The sequence below is a fragment of the Rhineura floridana genome, chromosome 6 (genome assembly GCF_030035675.1).
Source record: "Rhineura floridana isolate rRhiFlo1 chromosome 6, rRhiFlo1.hap2, whole genome shotgun sequence".
NCBI classification, from domain to species: Eukaryota; Metazoa; Chordata; class Lepidosauria; order Squamata; family Rhineuridae; genus Rhineura; species Rhineura floridana.
In genome coordinates this window covers 149,646,257-149,671,108 of record NC_084485.1, presented here as the reverse complement: position 1 = coordinate 149,671,108, position 24,852 = coordinate 149,646,257, and the positions used below count along the sequence as shown (strand labels likewise).

The 24,852-nt window shown below is 42.8% G+C and overlaps 1 protein-coding gene across 1 annotated transcript in view; it reads left to right on the top strand.

Moving 5' to 3' along the window:
- The window catches only part of LAMC1 (laminin subunit gamma 1), a 195,643-nt gene that overhangs the window by 113,759 nt on the left and 57,032 nt on the right, over positions 1–24,852 (top strand). The window contains exons 2-6 of the mRNA XM_061634068.1: positions 3,848–4,152; positions 11,825–11,955; positions 14,070–14,236; positions 19,997–20,185; positions 24,325–24,442. Of these exons, the coding sequence (XP_061490052.1) occupies positions 3,848–4,152; positions 11,825–11,955; positions 14,070–14,236; positions 19,997–20,185; positions 24,325–24,442 (910 nt within the window). The remainder of the gene's footprint in view (positions 1–3,847; positions 4,153–11,824; positions 11,956–14,069; positions 14,237–19,996; positions 20,186–24,324; positions 24,443–24,852) is intronic.

Here is a 24,852-nt window from a genome sequence, read left to right as displayed (position 1 = left end):
TGAGATGATAGATATACCAATCATAAACAACTCCATGTTCTTCCTTGCTTGAATAGTGTATGTGTGCATGCGTGCACACAATCCAACCTTCAGTCTGTTGCAGTGTTGGGCAAAGGGCATTCTCTTGTATGTGTCTTTGTTGCCTGGCTGCAGAATGCATTGATTATAGGCTGATTGTGTGTGCATATAGTCCTACCAATGAGGTGAAACAATAACAGCTGGCTTACAGCTGTACACCTCATCCTGGGAACTTTTCTCACAGCCAAGAAGCCTTGAGAGGAAGGTGATTTTTTTAAAGTATTTTTTAAAGGCTCTTCCCACAGTTGTAATTCTTGTTAACTGTTTCAGGCACTGCAGCTGCAGCTCTCTCATTCTCCCTCCACAGGTTCATTCTTTCTGATGTCACCAGGACAGCAAGGGAACCCACAGTGCATTTGATTGCCTAGTGGGCTGTGAGTAGCATGACACAATTTGTTTTGAACTTTAGGGAGGCCATTGACCAGAAATGTTTCCTAGTTAAACACCCAGACTGAGGAATGACAGCCAGTCTGCTTCACTGTAAAACTTAAAAACAGCAATGAACACTGTCCCCTGTTGCTACACTGTAGGGGAAGGCTTTCTAGCAAACTCTTGCTAAAAAAATCCTTGAAGCATCTCTTAAAAGAAGTGCCAATGTTCTTGAACAGTGAAGCTAAGGAATATTTGTTTCATTTCCAGAAAGTTTTTTTAACACCCTCATATGTAGGACTTGAAGTTGTTAAAATGGTTTTTTCATGTCAGGGGACTTCAGCAGAATTCTTTGCCTTGGTGCTGCTGAGTAAATGAAAGAAGGGTTCTTTCTGTTCTGTCACTTTCTCATCTGAAACCTGCCATCGCCCCATCACCTAGCTCTTATGGCAATGTCATAAGTTTGAGTGTTCCCTTCCAGTGCCTTTTCAGTTACAGGTGGGGAACCTTCTTTCTACTAAGGGCCATTGACCCAAGGAAAAAGTCAGTGGGGGCTGCAGCCAATGGGTGGGTGGAGCCAGAGCCAAAAGTGGGTGGAGTTTATATTAGTGCAGGATTATATAGCTCTTTGTGCAACTTTTTTTCTGACAGCCATATGCTCATGCGCGTGCATGCACACACACACTCGAAGCAGAAGTGATTGCTGAGGGGAGGTCCAGAGAGGGAGGGAGGGAGGGAGGGTGTGCAGCATCCGGAGTGCCAGACAGTGCTGAAGTTTTCATGAAACTAGGCCACTGGGCCACAGGTTCACCCAATAGTTATAGAGGACTGTAAAAGATAAGTGGTTTTCAAACTGTCCTTTGCCAGTGATGAACTAGGTGAGAAATAAATAAAAATTAGCTAGAGACAATTTGTCATACACTTTTAATGGTCTGTCTCTGCCATGCACAACCACGTTGAGAGTATGGGGATGTGCTTTAGAGTACATTTTCAGTTCACCTAGGTAATAGTGAGGTCCAGCACTAATCCCATTGAAAAAAGCCATTCATCTGGTTGTGTATGGAAGGTAACAATTGCATCCGGTTGACCAGGCCTGGAAGCATTTGTAATTAGAAGACAACTGATCGCAGATCTGGGCAAAGTTTAAGCTCTCAATTCCCATTGAAGTTTCCTTTTGAAATCTGTTGATCTGAAAAGTGCTTAACTTTGTCTGGGTTGTCCCCAAGCTGTATTATATTTCTCTTCAGCCCATCCACATATAGATGGACTGGTGGTTTAGTAAACATTTCTATGGGGTATTAACATTTGTGGACTTATTTGCAAACAAGGCTGCCCCCACACAGAATCACCTGCTGTGTGCTGGAGTTCATTATTTATTTAGTTAGTTATTAGATTTGTTAGTCGCTTGATACCCGAAGGTCTCCAAGCAACTTAAAACAATATTAAAAACAAACTCAATATATCATACTGTAAAAACAAAACAATAAAACGGCAACACCCCCATACAGCCACAGGAAGCTTTGGCAGCATGCCAGTAACAAACAACATTATCTCAGTCTATCAAATGCCTGGGAGAAAAGGTAAGTCTTTACTTGGGGCCGAAAAGATGTCAATGAAGGCACCAGGTGACCTCCCTGGGGAGCATATTTCACAGATAGAGAGCCAGAGTAAAAAAGGCCCACTCCCTTGTTACCACTCTTCGAGCCTCCCTAAGAGGAGGGACCTGGACAAGGGCCTCAGAAGAAAATTTAAGAGTCTGGGTGGGTTCATATTGGGAGAGGCGTTCCAGAAGATATTGGGGACCTGAGCTGTAAAGAGCTTTATGGATCAAAACCAGCACTTTAAATTATGATCAGAAGCATACAAGTAGCCAGTGCAACTGAAACAGGATTGGTGTTATATTCTCTGTTCACCTTGAACCCATTGACAACCGGGCAGCGGCATTCTGCATTAACTGAAGCTTTCAAACCGTTTCCAAAGGCAGACCCACGTAAAGCAAATTGCAATAATCCAGCCTTGAGGTAACCGGAGCATAGATTACTGTAGCCAGGTTATACCTGTCCAGATGGGGTTGCAGTTGGGAGCCTAAGCTGATGGAAGACACTCTGCGCCACCGAGGCCACCTGTGCCTCAAATGACAGCAATGAATCCAGGAGAACCCCCAAACTATGAACCCACACTTATCAGATAACTTGATGTGGAAAGAGTTCTCCGAAGGGAGAAAGTTTGTAAAACCACTGAGCTAAAGGAAAGTATGTAGTGAAGTGTTGAAGTGCCACACATTCCTAGGAAGTGGAGATTCTCATGGCTGGTTAGACATTTATTGGACATGTTTGCGGATATGCCAGTAACTGGAAAGAATCTATAAGGGAGAGGCCTATTTGTGCAAACCTGGTGGGAAATATGTGTAGGCGGGGTGGGGGTGCAGGAGCACACACAGGTTTTTTTGTTGCTGTTAAAGATTGTAAATCCTGAAGCTATTCTTTATTTGATTGTCTCCAAAAACATACCCTTAAAGGGGGCTTCCTCTTCTCTTCTTTCCCAGAGTGGTTAAGTTCAGGTGAAAACAGTTCCTTGATCCTAAGCATAATGGCATGAAATGAGCTAACAAAGGTTCCAATTGTCACAAGAGGCCCTACTGTCCCAGTTCTCTGGCTTGCCTCCAGCATTTCCTCTTTACTGTGTCAACTGTAGGGAAAGTGGACGTATGAGCACATCATCTTCTGTGGGAGGCATGCATTGCACTTCTGATCCAGTTGCTGTGGTTTCTTCTAGTATTGCACACCTGAATCATATCAGCTGTCTTGAAGACTGTGTGGATCTCTCTTTTTTAAAATAGATTAAAACATCCGCATTTATATTGAATTTTATGTGTTTGTTGCATAGGAAGCTGCTTTATACAGAGTCAGACTATTGGTACATCTGTCTCAGTATTGTCCACCCTAACTGGCAGTGAGTCTCCAGAGTGTCATGCAAATGTGATTGATAGTTTCCTTAGTATGATGGCAGAGCAGCCAAGTATGCTGTTCCTATTATGAGAAATTTTAAATAAATACCTGACACACGAGCCAGTCTTGCAAATGTTACTATCCCAGTGCTTACCCACACCAGTGTAAAACATTTGTGGCACATTTTCATCTAGGAAGAGTCCAGTGTATTAAAATGTCTCTGTTTGCTTTATGTAATTTCTTAACTTGCCTACAGGAGATTAAGACGGTGACCATTTACAACTTTGCAGTATGACGAACATAGCTTCTCATTCTGGTTTTCAAACTAGTATTTAAAATCAACCCCCCCCCCGATGTCTATTGGAGTGGCTTTGAAAAGAATGAAGAGATGTCTCCCTTTCTTCTGTTAGCTGCTTTGGTCTCACACTCCCAATGCTTTTTCTTCTATATAGGAAAGGCCTTCGATATTACATACGTACGCCTGAAATTCCATACCAGCCGGCCGGAGAGCTTTGCTATCTACAAGCGCACTCAGGAAGATGGTCCTTGGGTGCCATACCAGTACTACAGTGGATCTTGTGAGAACACGTACCGCAAATCCAGTCGATTCTTCATCAGGACTGGGGAGGATGAACAGCAAGCACTTTGCTCAGATGAGTTCAGCGACATCTCTCCGCTCACAGGAGGCAACGTGGCCTTTTCAACGCTTGAGGGCAGGCCCAGTGCCTATAACTTTGACAATAGTCCTGTCTTACAGGTAAGGAGAATTGAAATTGGATCAGAGGCTGTGACAAGCATGCCTCACCTCTTTGTATCCAAGTCTCCCGTTCGCTGTAAGCAGTGCTTTTTTTGGAAAAATTGAAGTGCCCAAACTCATATCTTGATAAATTATAAGATGCCTCTGCCATCTCTCCCCTCTTTTTGCACCCCCTCCCCAGTGGCAGCTGATAGTCATTGGACCTGGTGGGGCTGTGAGGAAATCATAGAGATGTGGGCAATGAGGTCACAGGGGCGTAATCAGTTATCCTGGTTTTCTCCCCATCTTCCTCACTTGCAAAGATACCATGGACACTTCAGCATTGCAGTTGCACAAATACTGAGCACCTAAGTAAACTGAAACTTGTTTTGAAGGGGTCCCTGCTGTCCCAGTTGCTTCTCTCCTGGGAGAAAAGGTGTGTGCCCTATTCCTGTTCTGGTTCTGTCCCTAACTTTTTCCTTTGCAGAGAAACAGTGGACACTTAAAACACTTTTTAAATTAATATTTAACGCCTAAGTACCTTGCTGTCACAATTTCTAGTGTGGGTTCATGTTGCAATAACTATAAATTACTCAGAAGTGACCCCCACTGAATTCCATGGGGAATGCTGCCTGGTAAGTGTGTACAGGATTACAGCCTAAATTCGTTAGTCTTAAAGATGTCACAAGGAACCCCACAAATTTCCACACCTATGGAAAAAAGAATATTCCCCTCCCCCAGCTTACTTTACTTCTAAATCTTTTTTTCCCTGGAATGTGAAAAAAGGTAGAGGGATAGTAAGTGGCCTAGGACATGAGAGACCAGGGCTAAAAACACCACTTGGTCATGAAGTTCACTTGGAGGAAACATGGAATGGATGTAAACTGAATGCTGCTGCTGCTGCTGCTGCTGCTGATGATGATGATGATGATAATGATAATAATAATAATAATAATAATGTGTTTGTATGCAGCCAAGTTTAGAATCATGAAATAACCCACCCTAAAAATAAAAGAAAAAAGAATCTGGGACACAGGATATTAAGGCCCCCAAATATTGGACTTTATATGGAGTGGTTAAGGTGTTGGACTATGACCTGGGAGACCAGGGTTCAAATCCCCACACTGCCATGAAGCTCCCTGGGGGACCTTGGGCCAGTCACTGCCTCTCAGCCTCAGAAGGAGGCAATGGTAACCCCCCTCTGAATACCGCTTACCATGAAATCCCTATTCATAGGGTCACCATAAGTTGGAATCGACTTGAAGGCAGTCCATTTTTTCAATTTTATATTTAGGTCCTCAGCAAATCCAGTGTATGGCAGTCCGCTTGGAAGGACTTCCTCGGTGGGGTGTCCGAGCAAGGTACAATCCATGTTGCTGTACTATATATAGGCTCTGCACACTGAGTTGTCATCTGCACCACCCCCTGCACCATCCTACATTTTGAAATAGCGTTTAAAAGTTGCCAAAGTTGCCAAAGTTTACAATCCTGTAAAGTCGATCACAGTGCAATTTTAGCAAACTATGATCATAATTATGACCCTCCGTGGCGCAGAGTGGTAAGCAGCGGTAACGCAGCCGAAGCTCTGCTCACGGCCGGAGTTCGATTCCAACGGAAGGAGGAAGTCGAGTCTCCAGTAAAAGGGGTTGAGGGCCACTCAGCCTTCCATCCATCCGTGGTCGGTAAAATGAGTACCCGGCATACGCTGGGGGGTAAAAAAAGGCCGGGGAAGGAACTGGCAATCCCACCCCATATATATGGTCTGCCTAGTAAACGTTGCAAGACGTCACCCTAGGAGTCGGAAACGACTCGCACTCTAAGTGCGGGGACACCTTTACCTTTTTATGATCATAATACAGCCTACTTTATCATTCTTGGTAATACATGAAAGCGTATGTAATAATACATTTGCTAGCCTTTAAAGCGCTACTGAACTACTGTTTTGTTTCTGCTGTAAGCCATGGCTAATTGGCTATCCCCTTGTTTGAAAATGAACCAAAATGATATATACCCAGTACCATGCAATGAGCCTGTGGCAGAGAGAATGAATTTTAAATTAAGCCTCCAAATCTTTTGGAGGGTTGGCTTTTTTTTAAAAAAAGTAAAGACAGTGTTTTTACCAGTTGGTTTACTGAGAAGGAAAACATGCATGTATTAGACATTATTAACCTCAGAAATAAATGGGGAGAGCATAAACAAAGTGGTCCTTCCTCACTAGGAATATTGCTCATGAGGAATATTGACTTGCATTTAATAAGATGATTCCACAACATCCACACTGTTCTTCTGCCTTGAGACGGATGAGAGATGAAAGTTGTGGATTGGGATTGGCCTAGCAGTGAACATAAGAGCCTGCTAGATCAGGCTAATGGCCAATCTAGTCCAGCTCACAGCTTGAACTCCACAAATGGGTGAGAAAGGTAAGGACAACTGGTCCAAACCCCCTCAAAAAATGCAATCACATGTGTTGCAACTGAAAAGAGAGGCACCACAAGTCAAGAGATAGCAATCAGGTAGCCTGATATTTGCTGCTTGTTGCTCCTCATGCTAAGAATGATACAGGGTTTTTAAAAGTAGATTTTCCAACTACACAAATTCCCCATTGAACACCTCACACTATAAAAACAACAAACCCAAATGAACACACAGCATGCTTTGCTCCTTGCTTACTCTCTGTATCAGTGGTAGTTTCTCCATAGGAGTCAGTAGTTCGTATCTACTATACAGCAATAGTTCATTTACGAATCTGCCTTAGTTCACCAACTGACAGGACAATCCCATGGCTCTTGCACCAATGTAAATCCCATCTCACTGACACTTCCACCTTTGCAAGGGCCACTGGATCATCCTGAAAGTTATCTGTCTATTTCTGCTGCCTCATCAAACTTGCACTGCAAAACTGGATCCTCTCAAACACTGGGTTTCTCCTATTTTCACCAAGATTGCCTGATAAGAACTTAGCTGGTAGCTTAAAAATAGTCCATTTTACACTGCACTCAATAGGGCCTGCAGTACAGACTTTCAGTATGAAACAGGAAACTCTTGAAGGTATTATTGTTTGCGCACTTGTGTTTTAAGGGGTTAGGAGCATACACAGGGGTAAAAAAGCGTAAGAAAACAGAATAGCCACTCCCCCTCAATCCGTTGTTGACTAAAATATCCCTGAACACAGAGTCAGATACAGACTTTGGCTTATGCTTGTCCTAGCACAAGGAACTCCAAAAACTGTCTCCAACAGCTGCAGTTACAGTTCTCCTCTGCCCTTGAAGGTCTTGCTCCTCAGCCCTTCAGCAGAACTTAGTCCCGGTTCTGCTAAATTCTTATACAGTAGGGCCCTGCTTTATGTCACTTCGTTTTACGGCGCTTCGCTAATGCATTGGTCTCAGACACAATTAGACTAAAGCCCCACTCATACGGCGCTTGTTCCGCTTTTACAACAGTTTTCAGGCATCGCGCACCATTCTATTCAATGAGTTTCTCTTTACAGCAGTTTTCGCTTTACAGCGGGGGTCCAGAATGTAACTCGCCGTATGAGTGGGGCCATACTGTAGTGATGATTCATTGTTCATTCCCTCAGTCTAGATAAATATAATAGGACAGGCCCCATCTCTTTCTTCAGGGCCTGCAGTTTTCTCCTTCCTTTTTAAACCCTCAAAGAGACTCCCAGGCTGACAGCGATTAGGCCCAACAGACTGAACTAGGTAGGCTGACAAGGCCTCCAGACAAACCAAAGGACAATGCAATATACAGTTGCTGTAAACCGCCCAGAGAGCTTCGGCTATGGGACAGTATATAAATGTGATAAATAAATAAATATGTTTGTGCATTGAACCTATTCAGGTATTGCCTGGTTTACTAAAATCTCGATAGATCTACTGAAATATATGCTGATCTACTGATTGTCTGAAAAATACCTTTGAATGAGACAAATCTACTGATATTTGGCCTTATGCGATTTAATACAGAATATTCCACAACGAAGCATCAATAAATTCTGCACAAGTTGCTTCTTCAGCCAGGCGACTCATTGGAGACAAAGCAGAACCAGAGTCAGATTGGAAGGTGTGTTCAGTGTCCAGTCTGCAGTCAGCAGGATGGTCTGCTCAGTTCCTTCTGCCAGAGTATTTTGTATTGTCTGCAGAATCAAGTTATCAACTAATGAAGTCTTTTCAGAGGGTTTCTAGATGGTGTAGCTCAGGCTCAGTCCAGGCCTGTGATTGGTTATAGTTTGGACAATTTTTTTAAAGTATGGAAACTGAGTGCATCCTACCCTTATGTAATTTGTGTCCATGCTGTTCCTTCCACTGCCCTGCCTGAATGGCTGCTCAGCAGCAAAAAAGAAGGTGCTGGGTCTCATTTCCACCTTGTTCCATCACAAAAAAGCCGTGGCTGTAAATAACTACAACCAGAACAAGACCCCAGGCTTCTCTCCTCTTCCTGGATGACTCTGACATAGGCTCCTTTGGCTTTCATTAGTTGGTAAGGTTCTCCATGGCATTTTTACTTCGTCAGGAGCATTCTGTGCCTTGTTCTCTAGCAGCCAGACAATGGCAGCCCTAGGATGAGGCGGCATGAAACAGCTTCCGGAGTGTAATTAAAGGCAGCCAAGTGGAAGCAGTCAGATCTGCTGGGCCACAGGGCGCAATACCTCACAAGTTCTCCTGTCAATCTCTGTTGAAATGAATGGGAGCTGTGAAATGACCTGCTGCCTCTTGGATAGAGACTGAGATATATATGTAATGAAGAATAATTAGTCAAACTATATTGAGAGAGCTTGTGAATTTGGTTGCTTCCCTGATCCACAGTGCAGCTCCTATACTGCACTCTTTGGAGCGAAAATCTGGGGCTTATTTTTATCCAGTTAAACTTTATATCCTCTCACACCTCCTAATAAGGAAACCAGACTTCTTCCTTTTAAGGGAAATCGAGTAGTTTTGATGTGTTGCCGTGGTATTTGTTTTTCCACGGGATTCGCCTGCTTCCTTTTCAAATTGGCATCAGCACAGCTTGAAAACCATTTCTGCATGAAATGAACAGGAAAAGTAGTGGGTGTCGTGAACGTGAAGGCTTCACTAATGATGATTCAGTATGTGTCTGGATGCAGACTTCAACAGTGGGAAGAAAAGTCAGATTTGGATCTAGGAACATTGGGGGTGGGTATCCATTCTATATAGAGCACTCATGCTGGTTTCCCTTGTGTGGCGGTGGGTCTCTGGGAAAGAGGAAGCTGGGAATTTAAAACGAAGCATTCATGTAAGTATGATTCATTGTGTGCATTCTACATGCATACTTGGTTCTGGGAAAGCTTCAAGCAAACCAAATATGTATACATACATTTGCTTAGCTTTTTTAACTTCTTCCCCACTTCCTGGATTCAGATTTGCAAAACATTCCTAAACCATTTAGAAGGATGGGAATAAAGGGTATGGCATAGAGAGAAATCCCAAGATCCTCTAGCATTCCTGAGGCATATCACTTGTTTTGTTATAGTTGAGGTGCTGGGATAGTTCAGATGTAAACACTAAACTGTGGTTTGGCATTATGTACCCAAACCTGGCTGGACCCTGAAGCTCTCATGCTCCCTTTTCCCCTTGTGTGTGGCAAGCACTGTCTTGAGGCAAACCATCATTTGCCATTTTGCCTTAAACTAGGATAAGATGTAGGGAATTGCTACATGTGAGGGAAAAGAGAGAACATGCAAGCCTGAAAATCCAGCTAGGCCTGGGCCCAGAGTGCCATGCTATGGTTGGGCATTAAATATAAACCAACATCCTGAATTTTGTGTAGACATTCAGCAATGTGCATGCTACATCATCGTGAGCTTCCTGGTACATGCTTTTGCCTCCAGATCTTGGTTACGATGTTCTTGCCAAATAGATTAGAGTACAAAAGAGAAATAAACTGAGCAGCTGTGGCCAGGAAGGCAGACATGGCCACTACCATGCATGCCTTACTTATGAGACTGAATTACTGTAACACTCTATGTGGAACTATCTCTGAAAACTGTCCAGAAACTGTAGCTTGTGCAGAATACAGCATCTAGGCTGCTGATTCAGGGCCAGATGTTTTGGAGCATGCAACTCTTTGTTACCATTATTTGCTCTGGCTACTGGCCCATTCCTGAGCATGATAAGGAATGCTGGTTATCAGCTGTTAAATCCCAAGCAGTTTGCAACCAGGATACTGAATGGGCAGTTTCCTTCCATACGTGTCATTGGGAGAGACCCTTCTGTGAATTCTATCCTCACCTGAGGCACAATTGGTAAGAGAACACGTGAGAGGGCTTTCTCAGTTGTAGCACCCACATTCTGGAACTTCTTGCTTTAGGAGATCCAGGTATTTACACACATGTAAACACATAAGTGCACATAAACACACACACATTTATTTCTTGTGCATTTGACTGCCTCCTGAAAACTATTTTTTTTTATAAACAGGTCTTTGACCTGCATGTTTTTAATTTTTGCTGGTTCTTTAATTAACCTGTGGTTTTGTTGGTATTTTAACTGCTGCTCATCTATTAGCATTTTAATTTAACTTTTTTTATTATTGTAATTTATATTTCTGTGTCTATTTGCTGCCTTGAATGGTTCGATTTTGAATTAGAAAGGTAGTATTCTTAATAAAATAGTAAACCATTTGTTTAATTAATGCAAAGTGAGACAGAGGACATTAGGATATGGCACTGTCAATACTATGAAAAGCTTTTGAAATCTAAAGTGGGGCTGCTTGTCCATCTGTCTGCCTTGCTTTTCCTATCCAGAGAAGTGCCCCCCATACACACACCCCAGAACCTCTCAGATATATGTTTGTGTCTCCCTCGCTGTGTCTCTGCTGTATGTAGAGGTATATGGCTATCGGTTGATGTGTTAAAGCCGCTCTCCATTCTCATTATGTTGTCTTGCACATAAACAGCTCTCAGTTTGATTCCCAACCAGTGTTGGCATTTTAAAGCAAGAAAACAACTCTCTCTCATCTACCTGTTAAATATATAACTTTATGGTTGTCACAGTGCACTGATTTGAGTTTGTTTTAAAGTGTTTAGCTCTGAGGAAGGGATATATTCCGAAATGCGTTGAGCAACTTAATGAATCTATAACTAGTACCAGAGCTTGTTTCTCTTCTTTTTGATGTCTGTTTGGTGCTTTCCTTTTTGCTCTTGTCACAGCACAGAGCAGTAACAAAATGGGCAACCGGAAAAGGAATGCACAGTTGGTATAGAATGTTGTAAATGCTAGAGGCTTCTTTAGCTTTCATCGGAGGTTATAGAGGGATGTTTATAAAAATGGGAAGAGTTTTGATGGTTGGATGAGTTGTGTTGTCAAGATAATAATGTAGAATAGGAAGACCCACCACGACACTGGTAATGGCCTCATTTGCATGTCACTTCAAACTATATTTAAACATAACTGTGTTTTAAAGCGGAACAAACACCAGGCTAGTGCACAGGCTAGAATCATGGGTGTTTTGCTCCTCGAGTTGCTGCCAGAATCTAACTCGTAGTTCAGCTTAGCATTACACCTGAAATTGAGCCCATGGTTTGTTTCTCCCAATAAACCATGAGCAGTAAGCAAAGAACAAATCTATCAAGCAAAGAACAAATCAGCTGTACAATATACACTGTATACTGAGTTTTGCTGTGGCTTGTTCCTATTTATTTGTATTATGGCTTCATTTCTATTTTCCTTTCTAGGAATGGGTAACTGCTACTGATATCAGAGTAAGCCTTAATCGCCTGAACACTTTTGGAGATGAAGTTTTTAATGATCCCAAAGTCCTCAAGTCATATTATTACGCAATTTCTGACTTTGCTGTGGGTGGCAGGTAAGTAATAAACCACATTTAATTATCTCTTTAAGTATTTGCTTAGTGCTTCTGACTGGATTTCTTTTTTTCTTTTTTAGATTTTTATTTATCTGCACACACAGCTGTCTGTGGCAAGTTTTTCTTAAAGTGGCTTTTCATTTAAAAACGATGACATCATAAAACATCTATTATTTCTTTCTTTATTTATTTTATTTATTGCACTTGTATACCGCCCCATAGCCAAAGCTCTCTGGGCTGTTTACAGCAATCAAAAACATTAAAACAAATATACAATTTTAAAACACATATTTTAAAAACAATTTAAAACACAATTTTAAAATTTAAAACAATATAAGAACAATTTAAAACTTTACTGAACTTGTATATCTATAAATTGATATTTAACAGGCCCAGGGGCTATTCCAGTATCCATAGCATATCCTTCAACTACATGTGCACTGAATTCATACAAGCAGGTCAAGCAGTATGCTTACTAAGTTCAAAAGTACTTTTCATAGTTACTGTGCGCTGTTTGCATTTTATGAATAGTCTCTGTGATAAGGTTGTGATTGAGTAAAACACATAGTCATGAGAATCTACACTTTATCACTGGTTAACATCTCTGTGGCTAGTGCAACATTCAGATGAAAAGAAAAAAAGTCTCACTAATTTGGCTGTGTTTTAATTGCAGCTCTGGCTACTTTATTTCTGGCTTGTTTGTTTCATCTAAAAGTTGTTGCCATAAAAGCTTATCATATGAACCCTTTCTAGGGCTCTTTCCCAAATTGTTCTGAGTACTTCACATACATTATATTGTAACTTTCACAACAACCTTCTAAGGTAGGTCAGTACTTTTATTCCTATGTATAGATGGGGGAGGAGGAGATGCTGAAAGAGTGGCTTGTACAAGGCCATCAGTGAGGTATAAGTTGAGCTTCCTGGCTCACAATACATTCTCTGAACTCTTAGCCACTATACTGTTGCTCCTCGAGATGGTAGTGCACATTGTTTAGGTAACACTTGTTAATTTTGAAATACAATCTTATTATGATTGTTCTCCCATGAAGTTATGTGCTATGGCATCATGGGAGCTGGTTTTTTTATTTTATTTTTCAAGAATGGCAGCATCCCATATCTGTCTGTGGTTCACATTGTGGCCTTAGGTGTGTCAGTGGTGCTCAGCCTCAGTTCCCTGTCTGTAAGATAAGAATTCCAGTTATCTCTCTAAGAGTTGTGAGGGTAGACTCAGCTGAGTTTTGAAAGTGCTTGGATAGTGTCTAAATTATGTATAAATGATAAATAGCTCCGTGAACTATGGAATGGGTTGTCTTATTCAAGCAATTATGTATAAAAACAACTTTTCAAATCTTGCGCCTATGTGCCTCTGGTCAGCAGCTAGCTGCCCTTCTGGAATTGGGCAAGGAGCAAGGTGGCAGCCACATTGGCTTCATTCGCTTGTTGCGGTAAGCCATAAGCAAGCAACATGCTAGGGCACACTACTGAATCATTCCCGTTTTTGCTCTGCCCCTCCTCAAGCTGGGAGCAACAAGCCCCGAGTCGCAATTTATACTGTGGAGCAAGATATTAAATATGCCCGTCTATTGGCTTACTCTGAAGAAATCGGTGGTATAATAAAGGGTGGAGATCTGAGGGGCCAGATGGAAGTATTTGGAAGCTATACAGGATTGAGTAGTATTATTTATTAAATTTCTGTCCCACCCTTTCTCCCAGTGGAACCCAGGGCTGCAAAGATTAAAAAGTTAAAGCAGCCCCCCACCGGATGTTTATCTCTACTGTCCACTCTTCATTGAAAATGTAATAAGTGTGATTCCTCAATTATTCTGAAACACGTTGGCATTTTTTTTATTAAAAACAACAACCAGTTGTTAAATTGCTTTCTCACCTACTATTACCTTTAGCTGTTGCTTGGGAAAGGTTGGGTTTCTGCCTTGGTTCATTGAATGTTAACAAGTTTCCACTGCAATGAGGGTGTGGGGTTGGGGTGGGGGAAGGAACAGGCAGACCCTGGGAGTCTCTCTGATGTGAGTTAGTGTGTGGTTGTGTGGGAGGCTTGGACTTGCGTTGGGGCATGAGATGTATAGTTTTTCCAAAAGCTTGTTTCTGCCATGCAGGTGCAAATGCAATGGTCACGCAAGCGAGTGTGTGAAGAATGAATATGGAAAGCTCTCTTGCAATTGCAAACACAATACCTTCGGGGCTGACTGTGAAAAGTGCCTTCCTTTTTACAACGACCGACCTTGGCGAAGAGCAACAGCAGAGAGCGCCAACGAATGTTTGCGTAAGTGTGTGTTGGGGTTGTTCTTAAATAATCTGTCTTTGTCTAAGAAGAACAATCTTCCTGCCAATGATTTTACCACCTCCTACTGTCAGGTGGGTGATAGCCAATTTTAAGACTCCTCAGCATGTTCTCTTCCTTTTTCCTCCTGGCAAGATCCAGTCGTTTCCTGACTCTGTCATCCTGTATTATTGCAGGAGCTTAGCGTATTTTTAATCCTACCTCAGATGTCTTTAGTTCACGTTATCACTTGGTGCGTGTTACGTGTTTGAGATTTCTTGGGACTTGTACAGTGTTGGGTAATTCTTCTGCTGCTATCTCAAATCCAGACCACACCAGCTGCCAGAGAGTTTGTTATCTATGATTATTGTTGGCACACCTAGCTATTTACCCAAACTGCAAGATTAAAAATGTATTTCTCATTTTTGTATTGGTTTAGTGTAGACTCAACTAATTATTACCATGACTGTGTGTTCTGTGCATGAAAATAGATATATAATCCATGCCAGGGTGACCCAGATTTTGAAATCACAAGAAAATAATTTCATGCAACCTGCATGACATATGCAAGTTAATACGCTCTTATTTTGTATCCATTGCTTTCCTTCTACTAGTCTTGGGGAGAGGGTAAGGAGCTGTATAAGATACTAAAACCTTACCCTCTAATAGTCAAAATTCTGTTCAGCAATCCCTTTGGCTTTTGAGACTTCCCCAGGTGTTGCCAACATATTTTCAAGCACATATTTATAGCTGTTAGTGCCAGAAAGTGTTTGTTTTTATGAAGGCTAAAATCCTGGAAACTCAGTTCTATGTGGTACCTATGGAATTTGTGGCATGCATACATTCCTGGTAATAACTTTTTTTGAAAGAAAAAACTCAAATCCTAAATGCAGAGTGTGAAGCAATTTAAGAAAAGGGGGAAAATATGGATTTGTTGTCTTTCATTCTGGGTGCAAAGTTGATGGGGAGAAAAGTCTGGGGCTAGTATATTCTAACACTCAAAAAGTTCACTAGTCATAGGGTGGACTAGGTATACCAAGAAGATGTCTGTGTGAGATGTGCCCATCAGAATTAACCTGGTACCTAGAGGTTTATAACACCCTGGGCAAGAGCTTCCTTCAAGACATCTTACATTTGTCTCCCAAGTAACTGCTTTTCTGATGGGAGGTAACCTAAGCAATTCCCTAAAGTACTTACACCTAGGACACCTAGGTAGGGTTTGGGAGGACAGCTGTGTGGTAGGACAGATTTACCTTCTATCTTGAGTGTATGGTAGATTAGGACAACAGTGAAGCAGGGAAACCTGTTGCAAGGCAACTGCCTAAAAACATTTGTCGAATTGTTTCTTCCATGACATCCTGGGGAATGAATTAACCAGGGCCGGCTCCAGGAATGCCGGGGTCCTTGGGCATCAGTTTGCCCTGGGCCCCAGCGTGTGTGTGCATTCGTGTGCACGCTTGCACTTGCATGCGCGCGCGCACTCCCCACCCCCACCTACCTGTCTCCTGTCTTTTACTATTGCCATTAACCAAGATGGCAGTTACGGTTTCCCTAAGGGGATGAAGCCTCCGCCGCCATTGTTGATGGCACACATGTGTGCTATGTGCGTGCATCTCTGCCATCAGCTAAGACCTTAGGGAAACCACGGCTTCCATCTTTGTTAAGGGCAACAGTAAAAGACAGCAGACAGGTAAGTGGGGAGACGTGGAGGGGACCATGGATCATGGAAGGGGAGTGGAGGGGTGGCTGATGGGCCCCCTGTAGATCCAGGGGCCGTTGGGCCAGTGCCCAACCTGGCCGCCCTTTAGAACCAGCCCTGGAATTAACTAATCATAGAAGGAGATATTTTAGAAAGAGATGCAAGATCTTGATAAAAGCAGTTTCTTTTAATTGCTTATTATATCTTTCTTCTTGGTTCTTGATATGGGAAGTATTTATGGCCTTCAAGGATTTTTCAAGTGGGTGCTGGTTTGCAGTACAGTAGAACCTTGGCCATTGATACAAACGCCCTCTTTTCCTGAACTAACAGAAAAATTTGCTGCTACGAAAATTCTTTCCTTGGACCCTCATTTCTTCAGGGTGTGATACAGCATCATGAATTTAGCTGAAACTCAAGTGTAGACTCTCAAATGACCCTCTGAGTCCTATCTTTGGATAGAATTTGCAAGTGATAAAAACAGCAGTCCCATGTCAAGTTCCTCATACCCTTCTATAATGTGCAGTGCAATTTATTTTGTGTCCCGATGTCATTGTGCATTTTCTCACTCCATGTCGTTGGATGGTGGGGCCAGGGGAAAACTGTGTGCAATGGTCAAGACACAAATCACACATGTAGGCATGATGAGGGGAGAGGGGGATGCTCAACATGGGTGCTGTGTTTTGGTGACAGGCCTATGTTTCTTATACTATTCCCCCCCACCCCCTTTTTAAGACATTCTAGGTTTCTCAGGTTATGGATTAGAACAGTGGGAATAGCAGGTTTAAATTCTAGGGTCCTGAGAGCAATTTTCGCTTCAGGAAGACAAGTAAGGGATAAAGATCCACTCTTCATTTTGAGATGCTGACTCGTTTTGTGGTAGACACCCAAAATGGCACATTAGAACTTTCATTCACTCTCACGTTGCCAAACAGATGCTTGGCAAGGGCTGGGGAGGGGGGGGAGCAGGTCCTGGAAGATGGACTACGTTTTTGGAGGGTCCAGGTTCAAAAATTGTAAGCTGCTTTGGGAATCTGTTTTGGCTGAAAGCAAGGGTAATAAATATAATTAATTTGCAAAGCCCTTAACAACTTGGGTCTAGGATAGCTTAAGCACTTGAGCCATTATATCCCAGCTCGATCACTGAGATCTGCTGGCGGAATGTTTATCTATGAGAAATTGAGCATTTAGCATGGCTGGTCTAGCAATGTGGAATATCCTTCCAATACTGTCATCCAAGGATGCATGGAGCATCCTTGCTTCTTCTTCTTAGATCTCTTTTGAAGACTTTCTGTCAACAGGCCTTTTCTGTTGAATATATTTTATGTGATTGGCCAGGTTTTTTTAATTTTTATCTACTACATATTTTGGAAAGTTGTTTGCTACACGTTTGGTCACCTCTTAAGATATTGTAACCAAATTTTCCATGATGATCAAAGAGCAGGTTTTGGCTGTTTGGATTCAATTGGAAACCATTTTGAATCAAGTTGGTGGAATGAACCTTTCAAAACTGCACTAATTTTAACCACCAATTTGAAAACTGCACTGATTGTTTTGCTTTCTTAGAATTACCAAGCTAGTGCTCTTATATTCTTATGCTTGTTGTGATTTTATATTTGTTGTACATTGCTTAGATATTTACCATGCAAGTTAGCAGTATATAATTTTTTAATATAAATAAATAAAAAAACATAGTTCTGACAAAGTACTCTTTGGGTAATTTAAGCTGTCTTGATAGGCTAAACCCTACTCATATGAAATAATTGTTTCCTGAACTTTTGATAACTTTTGGTGCAGTGGCGTGAGGTGGAGGACACACTGTGTATATTGTAATGTATATGTGTATGTATATGTAAACATATCGGTCAGATAACATTGGAAAGGCGTTATCCTTGTAATTCCAGATAATGCCTTGCAGCATCCTGCATTTCCATTTGCCCAGCCAGTCAGGGATGGGACTGGACTTTCAGAGGTACAGTGATGCTTCTGGGATTCCTCACACTTGTTAGTGGCAGCGCAGGCTGTATCGGAGTATGGTGGGATGAGGTTGCTACCCATATATTGTTGGGGCGTGGAAAGAAAATCTGCACTGCATGGGTGTAAATTGGTGCATCCAACATGGTGGAATTTTTAAAGGCACATTTTGGGGCCCCGTGTCGCACACTAGTGTGCTCTGGTGTACAGTGGTGGAATCATTAGCTTACAGCATGGAGAGAGGGAAGAATGCACCATTTCTTTTTAACTCACTTTGTATGTATGCTGAAAGTTCCCAGCTGTCCATGTGACTCTGTGACTTGAGTTGAAAGCCTGACGAAACTGAAGCCTGATGGCTCTTGTTCTGCTTCGTGTCCTAGACATAAGCAATTAGGTCTGTCTGTGTTAGGAAGGCAGAAAGTTTTCTCTCTCACACAGGACGCAGCTGGGGGAGGCTGGTCGCACCGTTATCTTTCACTGCAGTTTACATGCCAGAGAGTAGGATAACTGTGTGGGAGGGCTGTGGGAAAGGTAGAAACAGCTGGAGAGACAGCCGGGTGGAAAATCTAGTACATTCAGCAACATATCCCAACCGCAGCGCTTTGGAAAACGGCAAGCACATGGACAAAGGCTAATTGCTTCCACTTCCCAGAGGAGTGGGCAACGTTTTATGGCAAGTGAACCATAAGGAGAGTCCAAAGTGTGGGACTACACCATTTTGGCTTGCGGTATGGGACATATGCTGTCCTGGGCTCCTTTGGGAGGAAGGGCAAAATATAAATCCAATAAATAAATAAATAATATGCAGCTTCCAACTCTTCCCAGCTGCCTTGAAGCGGTTTTGTCCTTAATCTGCTGATCTGGGGAGCAGGCAACAGCTCAGCAGTAGAAATATAGGAAGGTATCTAGGCTTGACTCTATGCTGCGGCTTGACAGCTAGTGGCCTGCGAGTTCACTTCAGGCCTTTCCATTTGGCCTTCAACATAGCCTCTAGTTCTAAGGAACCAGCCCCCATTATGCACTTTAGTCATTTTCCCCATATAATCCAAAGGGGCCTTTAACACCCTTCCAGGCGCACATAAGAAGCTTAACAGCGTTCTCTCCCTAAGTTTAAGAACATAAGAAGAGCCTGCTGGATCAGGCCAGTGGCCCATCTAGTCCAGCATCCTGTTCTCACAGTGGCCAACCAGGTGCCTGGGGGAAGCCCGCAAGCAGGACCCGAGTGCAAGAACACTCTTCCCTCCTGAGGCTTCCGGCAACTGGTTTTCAGAAGCATGCTGCCTCTGACTAGGGTGGCAGAGCACAGCCATCATGGCTAGTAGCCATTGATAGCCCTGTCCTCCATGAATTTGTCTAATCTTCTTTTAAAGCCGTCCAAGTTGGTGGCCATTACTGCATCTTGTGGGAGCAAATTCCATAGTTTAACTATGTGTTAACTATTTCTTAGCTGTTGACTCCTGTGTCTTGACGTGCACACAAGGAATGGGTCTGAGTAACAAGAAGTGCATAAGAGGGAAGCTTCTACCAAAGCCTCTCCTCTTCAGTTGGGTGGTGTGTGTGTGTGCCTTATAAGAGCCTGTTACCTGTGCTTCAGCTCACACAGAAATTGGAGAGTAGAGCCAGTGTTGCTGTCTTTATTTCTTGTTTAGTTCAAAACACAGATGATGTTTTCAAAACCACCACCACCACGAAAGCTCTACTGCAGTCAAACTTACAGGTTCTCTGGAACCAATTCAGATTTCAGAAGGATCGCTAATCATCTCTGCCTGTGCTACTTTTGGTGCCCTCATGAACTAAAAGGAAGGAAACCTTTTGCATTCTCTTTGGTGAAGATGGAATCTTACCTGAAATTGCGAACTCCTACTCCGTTGCTCAATTTTCAGTCCTCTTTCTTTAACATTTTTCATTTCTGAGCCATTTTTTAAATATTAATCTGCAGGTTTTGGACTGAGCATTTTGTATTGCAGTGTTATAGTCTTAGTAGCATTTGCTTCTGGAATTGTTGCATGGAGATTCGGCAGATGGAAAAGGATTTAAGGGGAATGTACTCTAATAGTCTCTTATACAAAGATATATTTGATCCTTACTTACAGCCTGTAACTGCAATGGACGATCACAGGAGTGTTCCTTTGATCCTGAACTCTACCGTTCCACAGGCCATGGTGGCCACTGCACAGGCTGCTTTGGCAATACCGCTGGGCCAAACTGTGAGAGATGTCGGGACAACTTCTATCGTCTTGGAAGTGAGGAAGCGTGTCTGCCATGTAACTGCAACCCTGTTGGTGAGTGGCAGAGATGCCTAATCTTTTGTGTTTTTCAGTAACATGTCCGAGTGGAGGGAGTTCTTAGCATGCTTACAATTTTAGCAGGTACCCATTGTGGGTTTGTTAAAATCTAACAACTAAAATCATAAAATGTGTGCTGCAAGCCCGAAGTCATCTTTATATATTTTAAAAAGAACTAGCAAAATGGCCATGGTCATAATGGATGGGAAACGGCTGCAGCTGTCTTACCAGCTGAAGTTGGTAAAAGGCACTCCTAGCCACTGAGGTCACCTGGGCCTCTAGCAACAAAGATGGATCTAGGAGCACCCCCAGACTACAAACCTGCTCTTTCAGAGGGAGTATTACCCCATCCAAAGCAGGCAACTGACCTATTATCTGAACTTGGGAACGACCAACCCACAGCACCTCCATCTTGCAAGGATTCAGACTCAGTTTATTGGCCTTCATCTAGCCCACCACTAAGTCAAAGCACTGGTCCAGGGCTTGCACGGCCTCTCTCGATTCAGATGTTACAGAGAAATAGAGCTGGGTATCATCAGCATACTGCTGACACCTCACCCTAAATCTCCTGATGTCCACTCCCAAGGGCTTCATATAGATGTTAAACAGCATTGGGGACAAGATGGTACCCCACAGCACAACTGCCAGGGGGCCAAAAGACAATCACTCAATGCTATTCTCTGAAAATGACCCTGGAGATAGGATTGGAACCACTGTAAAACAGTGCCTCTGATACCCATCTCACCAAGGCAGCTCAGAAGAATGCCCTTGTCAATGGTATCAAAAGCCACTGAGAGATCAAGCAAGAATAACAGGGTCACACTCCTCCTGTCCTTCTCCCGATATAGGTCATTCATAAGGGTGACCAAGACTCATTCAGTCCCATAACCAGACTTGAACCCAGATTGGAATGGGTCGAGATAATCTGTTTCATCCAAGAGTACTTGCAATTGCTGTGCCACAACCCTCTCAGTCACCTTCCCTAAAAAGGGGGTATTTGTGACCAGGTGGTAGTTGTTACAAACCAATGGGTCCAGATCACCACCTCTTTCAGGGCAGCTGGGACCACTCCCTCCTGCAAAGACGTGTTGACCGCATGACCTATAAACAGAGTTTCGTACTTGGGCATTAGTATAATTGTGTATGTGTGTGTGTGTGTTTCAAACAATAAAACAAACTGCATGCTTGTGGCTACCCAAATTCACATATCTCTGTCTATGCTCAATAATACCTATACAGAATACAATAGTTGAGGCGTCCAACCTCAGACACTGTTCTAAGCTGTGACGATGTATTTCTCTGTCAGGACAGGGTTGTGATAGGATTCTTATTTTGCCTTTGTATGAAGTATGAATGTCAGGTAGAGTTGCAACAATAGAGAGTGATTGTTCAGTCAAGGGCAAATTTAGAAGGCTTGATAAGGAACATTAAAACCTTGTGATATATTCCATGACACACACAGGCAGCCAGTGTATATTTAAAGTGTGCTTATGTTGATTTAAGTTGGTATTTTTGCCTGAGTAATTGTTCCTATTTAATTATAGGCTAGACAGAAGAATGTTGGCTGTATATGGTAAAGGCTTTTGTGAGCTCTTCGGTGCTAAATTATTCTGTTTTGTTTTAATCCTCTTAATAGATTTTGTTGTGTCATTCTTTTTCTAGCCTGAAGATGAAGTGACCTCTTTTTAATGTACTCATCATCTTGTTAAACTGCTGACACATTAAAAAGCAAACTAAATGATGTGAATGCATCCTAATTTTGTAAGGGGTCAGTGTGCTTTTAACTTCGGTGCCCAATTCAGCAGTTGTTGCCTTTCAAAGCCTTTGAAGCAGAAGCTAGCAAAAGGAGCTGCCTAGGCCATATCTAGCCCACTTCCTGTGCTTTCTGGTCCCCAGAAATGGAAAATTCATAGAATCATAGAGTTGGAAGGAGCCTATAAGGCCTTCAAGTTCAACCCCTTGCTCAATGCCGTAATCCAAATTAAAGCATACCTGACAGGTGGCTGTCCAGCAGCCTCTTGAATGCCTCTAGTGTTGGAGAGGCCACCACCTCTATAGGTAATTGGTTGCGTTGTCATACCACTCTAACAGTTAGGAAGTTTTTCCTGATGTTTAGTGAAAATCTGGCTTTCTGCAACTTGGGACAATTATTCCATGTCCTGCTCTCTGGGACAGCTGAGAAGAGATCCTGGCCCTCCTCTGTGTGACAACCTTTCACATACTTGAAGAGTGGTGGTATCGTCTCTACCCTCAGTCTTCTCTTCTCAAGGCTAAACATGAACTTACTGGTAGGGCTCTTGAAGGTGTGGGGTAAGCCCACCATGCTTCATTCAGTTATCAAAGTGGCCCTCCAGGGAAGCTCTTTGCTGTCAAGTGCTTTAATAAGACCTGCATTATTTTAGAGAGTGCCTATTGCTTTATGAAACTCCAAAGCCTATTAAAATTGAAATACAGCATTGTGCTCAGTGTTCCTTCAATACAAGCAGTTAATATGGGTAGGGTGAGGAGTAGGGCTCTTAGAACCAATATTCTAAGGTTATGGGATGACCTCTCAGGGGAGTTCTGACAGTTAACGTCTGTCCTAGTCCTTTGGAGGAAGGGTAGTGCTAGGTCCAGTGAAGTTTTTTGGGATTGTTGAATCTGGTGTTGTAATCTGGTGGTATCTTCCCTAGTAAATCTGGGTGTACACCGTACCACTTCAGACCACAGGGGGGAGCTCATACAATAAAATGCACCTCCATACAAACAGTCCCTGCATATAGAAAACTACCACATAACTGAAAAGGCTAAGCTAGAATCCTTCTCCCTGTCATCTAGTTTCCTTTATTTGTGAAATCTGAATATATGGAAGGACATTGAACCCCCATCTGAAGTGGTGCGGTCCAAACTCAAGTTGCCACCTCAGTGAGAACTAGACTGTTGCTTTATGCATTTAATAGAATGTTAGGATTCTGTGGCTTTGCTGTTTCTCCTCCAAAGAAGCTGAACATTCGGCAGCTTGAGCCTAGAGAGAGAGATCAAACTGCTTTTAAATAAATGAAAATGAAATTATGTAGACTAAGCACAAGTTATAACTCACTTAAGCAAAAGAGAGCAAATTGGAGCTTTTATCTGCTGCTTCCAAGAACTGGCCTCTTGCCACCAAATCATAAACTGCTTTTTAAACTCCTGCAACTATAGCTATACTCTCCGTGGTTGGAGGCAGCATTCTGAATACCAGTTGCTGGAAACCATGGGAAGTGAGAGTGCTGTTGCACTCAGATCCTGCTTGCAGGCTTCCCATTGCTATTTGGTTGGCCAGTGTAAGAACAGGATGCTAGACTAGATGGGGAATTGGCCTGATCCAGCACGGCTCTTCTTATGTTCATACATAGCAGGCAGACCACTGAATGTAGCACCATTAACACTCCTGTTTCCCAAGTGCAGTTAGGTTTTCTTAGCTGTGATGCCGAATGGAAGGCAGTGTGGTGGTGGTGGGTGAACTAAGGAAAGTGAAATAGCGTGCGTGTCTGTGCAAAACAGACTCAGGAAAGGGGTAAAGGAGGGGCATGACCTAGGGATCCAGAATTATAATTAGATAATATTGGCAGTAAAATGAAGAGCAGACAAGTAGAAACCAGTGCCCAAAAGATAGCACTGCTATTCATTTAATGTCTGTGACATTCTTGACTTCTCAAAAGCACAATATAAATGTCAAAATATTGAATGACTGCAGCTTTGATGTAGAAGATGGCCTGACGTTTGAGTGCATAAATTGGAAATATTAAGACTTGTTAATACATTGTTGCATATTTTACTTCAGATAAGCTAATCTAAATAACCTTGGTCTAGTCCAGCCTTTCCCACCTAGTGGGCCACCAGATGTTGTCGGACCACAATTCCCATCTTTCCTGACCATTGGCAATGCTGGCTGAGGCTGATGGGAGTTGTGGTCCAACAACATCTGGTGGCCCACTAGTTGAGAAAGACTGGCTGTAGTCCTTGAGGGTGGCTACAGAAATAATGTACTACTGTGATCATCTCTGCCTATTCTAGATCCTTGTCCTCCCTCTCCAGGGCATAGTTTGAAGAACATTAGGGTGGGCTTTGTGTTACCTATTTTTTAATCATACCTTAATCTCATTTTGTTCTCACAGGCTCCCTCAGCACTCAGTGTGACAACTATGGACGGTGCAGTTGTAAACCTGGTGTGATGGGTGACAAATGTGATAGGTGCCAGCCTGGCTTCCACTCTCTCACAGAGGCTGGTTGCAGGTAAAAGTTAATTGATCCTATTGATCAGGGGTGGGGATCTTTTTGGCTCTGGGATCCAGATCTTTATCTGGCCCCAACCTATGGGCCGCCTTGGGCTCCTGCTGGGTGGAAGGGCGGGATATAAGTCAAATGATAAATAAAATAAACTTTGACAGGTGGGCAGGACAACCCACCTATTAATCACATCATGCTATTATGATGTCACTTGATTGACAGGTGGGTTACAGTGATGAGCATAGGGCTGGCAAAGCCTTCTTTATCCCCTCCCCATCAGCTGTTTTATTTTGGGGGTGGAGAGGAAGAAGTCTGCATTCTGCAGACATTGGCCGCATGAGGGAAAAGTTCCTCTCACAGCTGATGCCTGCGGAAAGCAGGTTTCTTTCTCCTCTCATCAGCTGATGGGGAGCAAG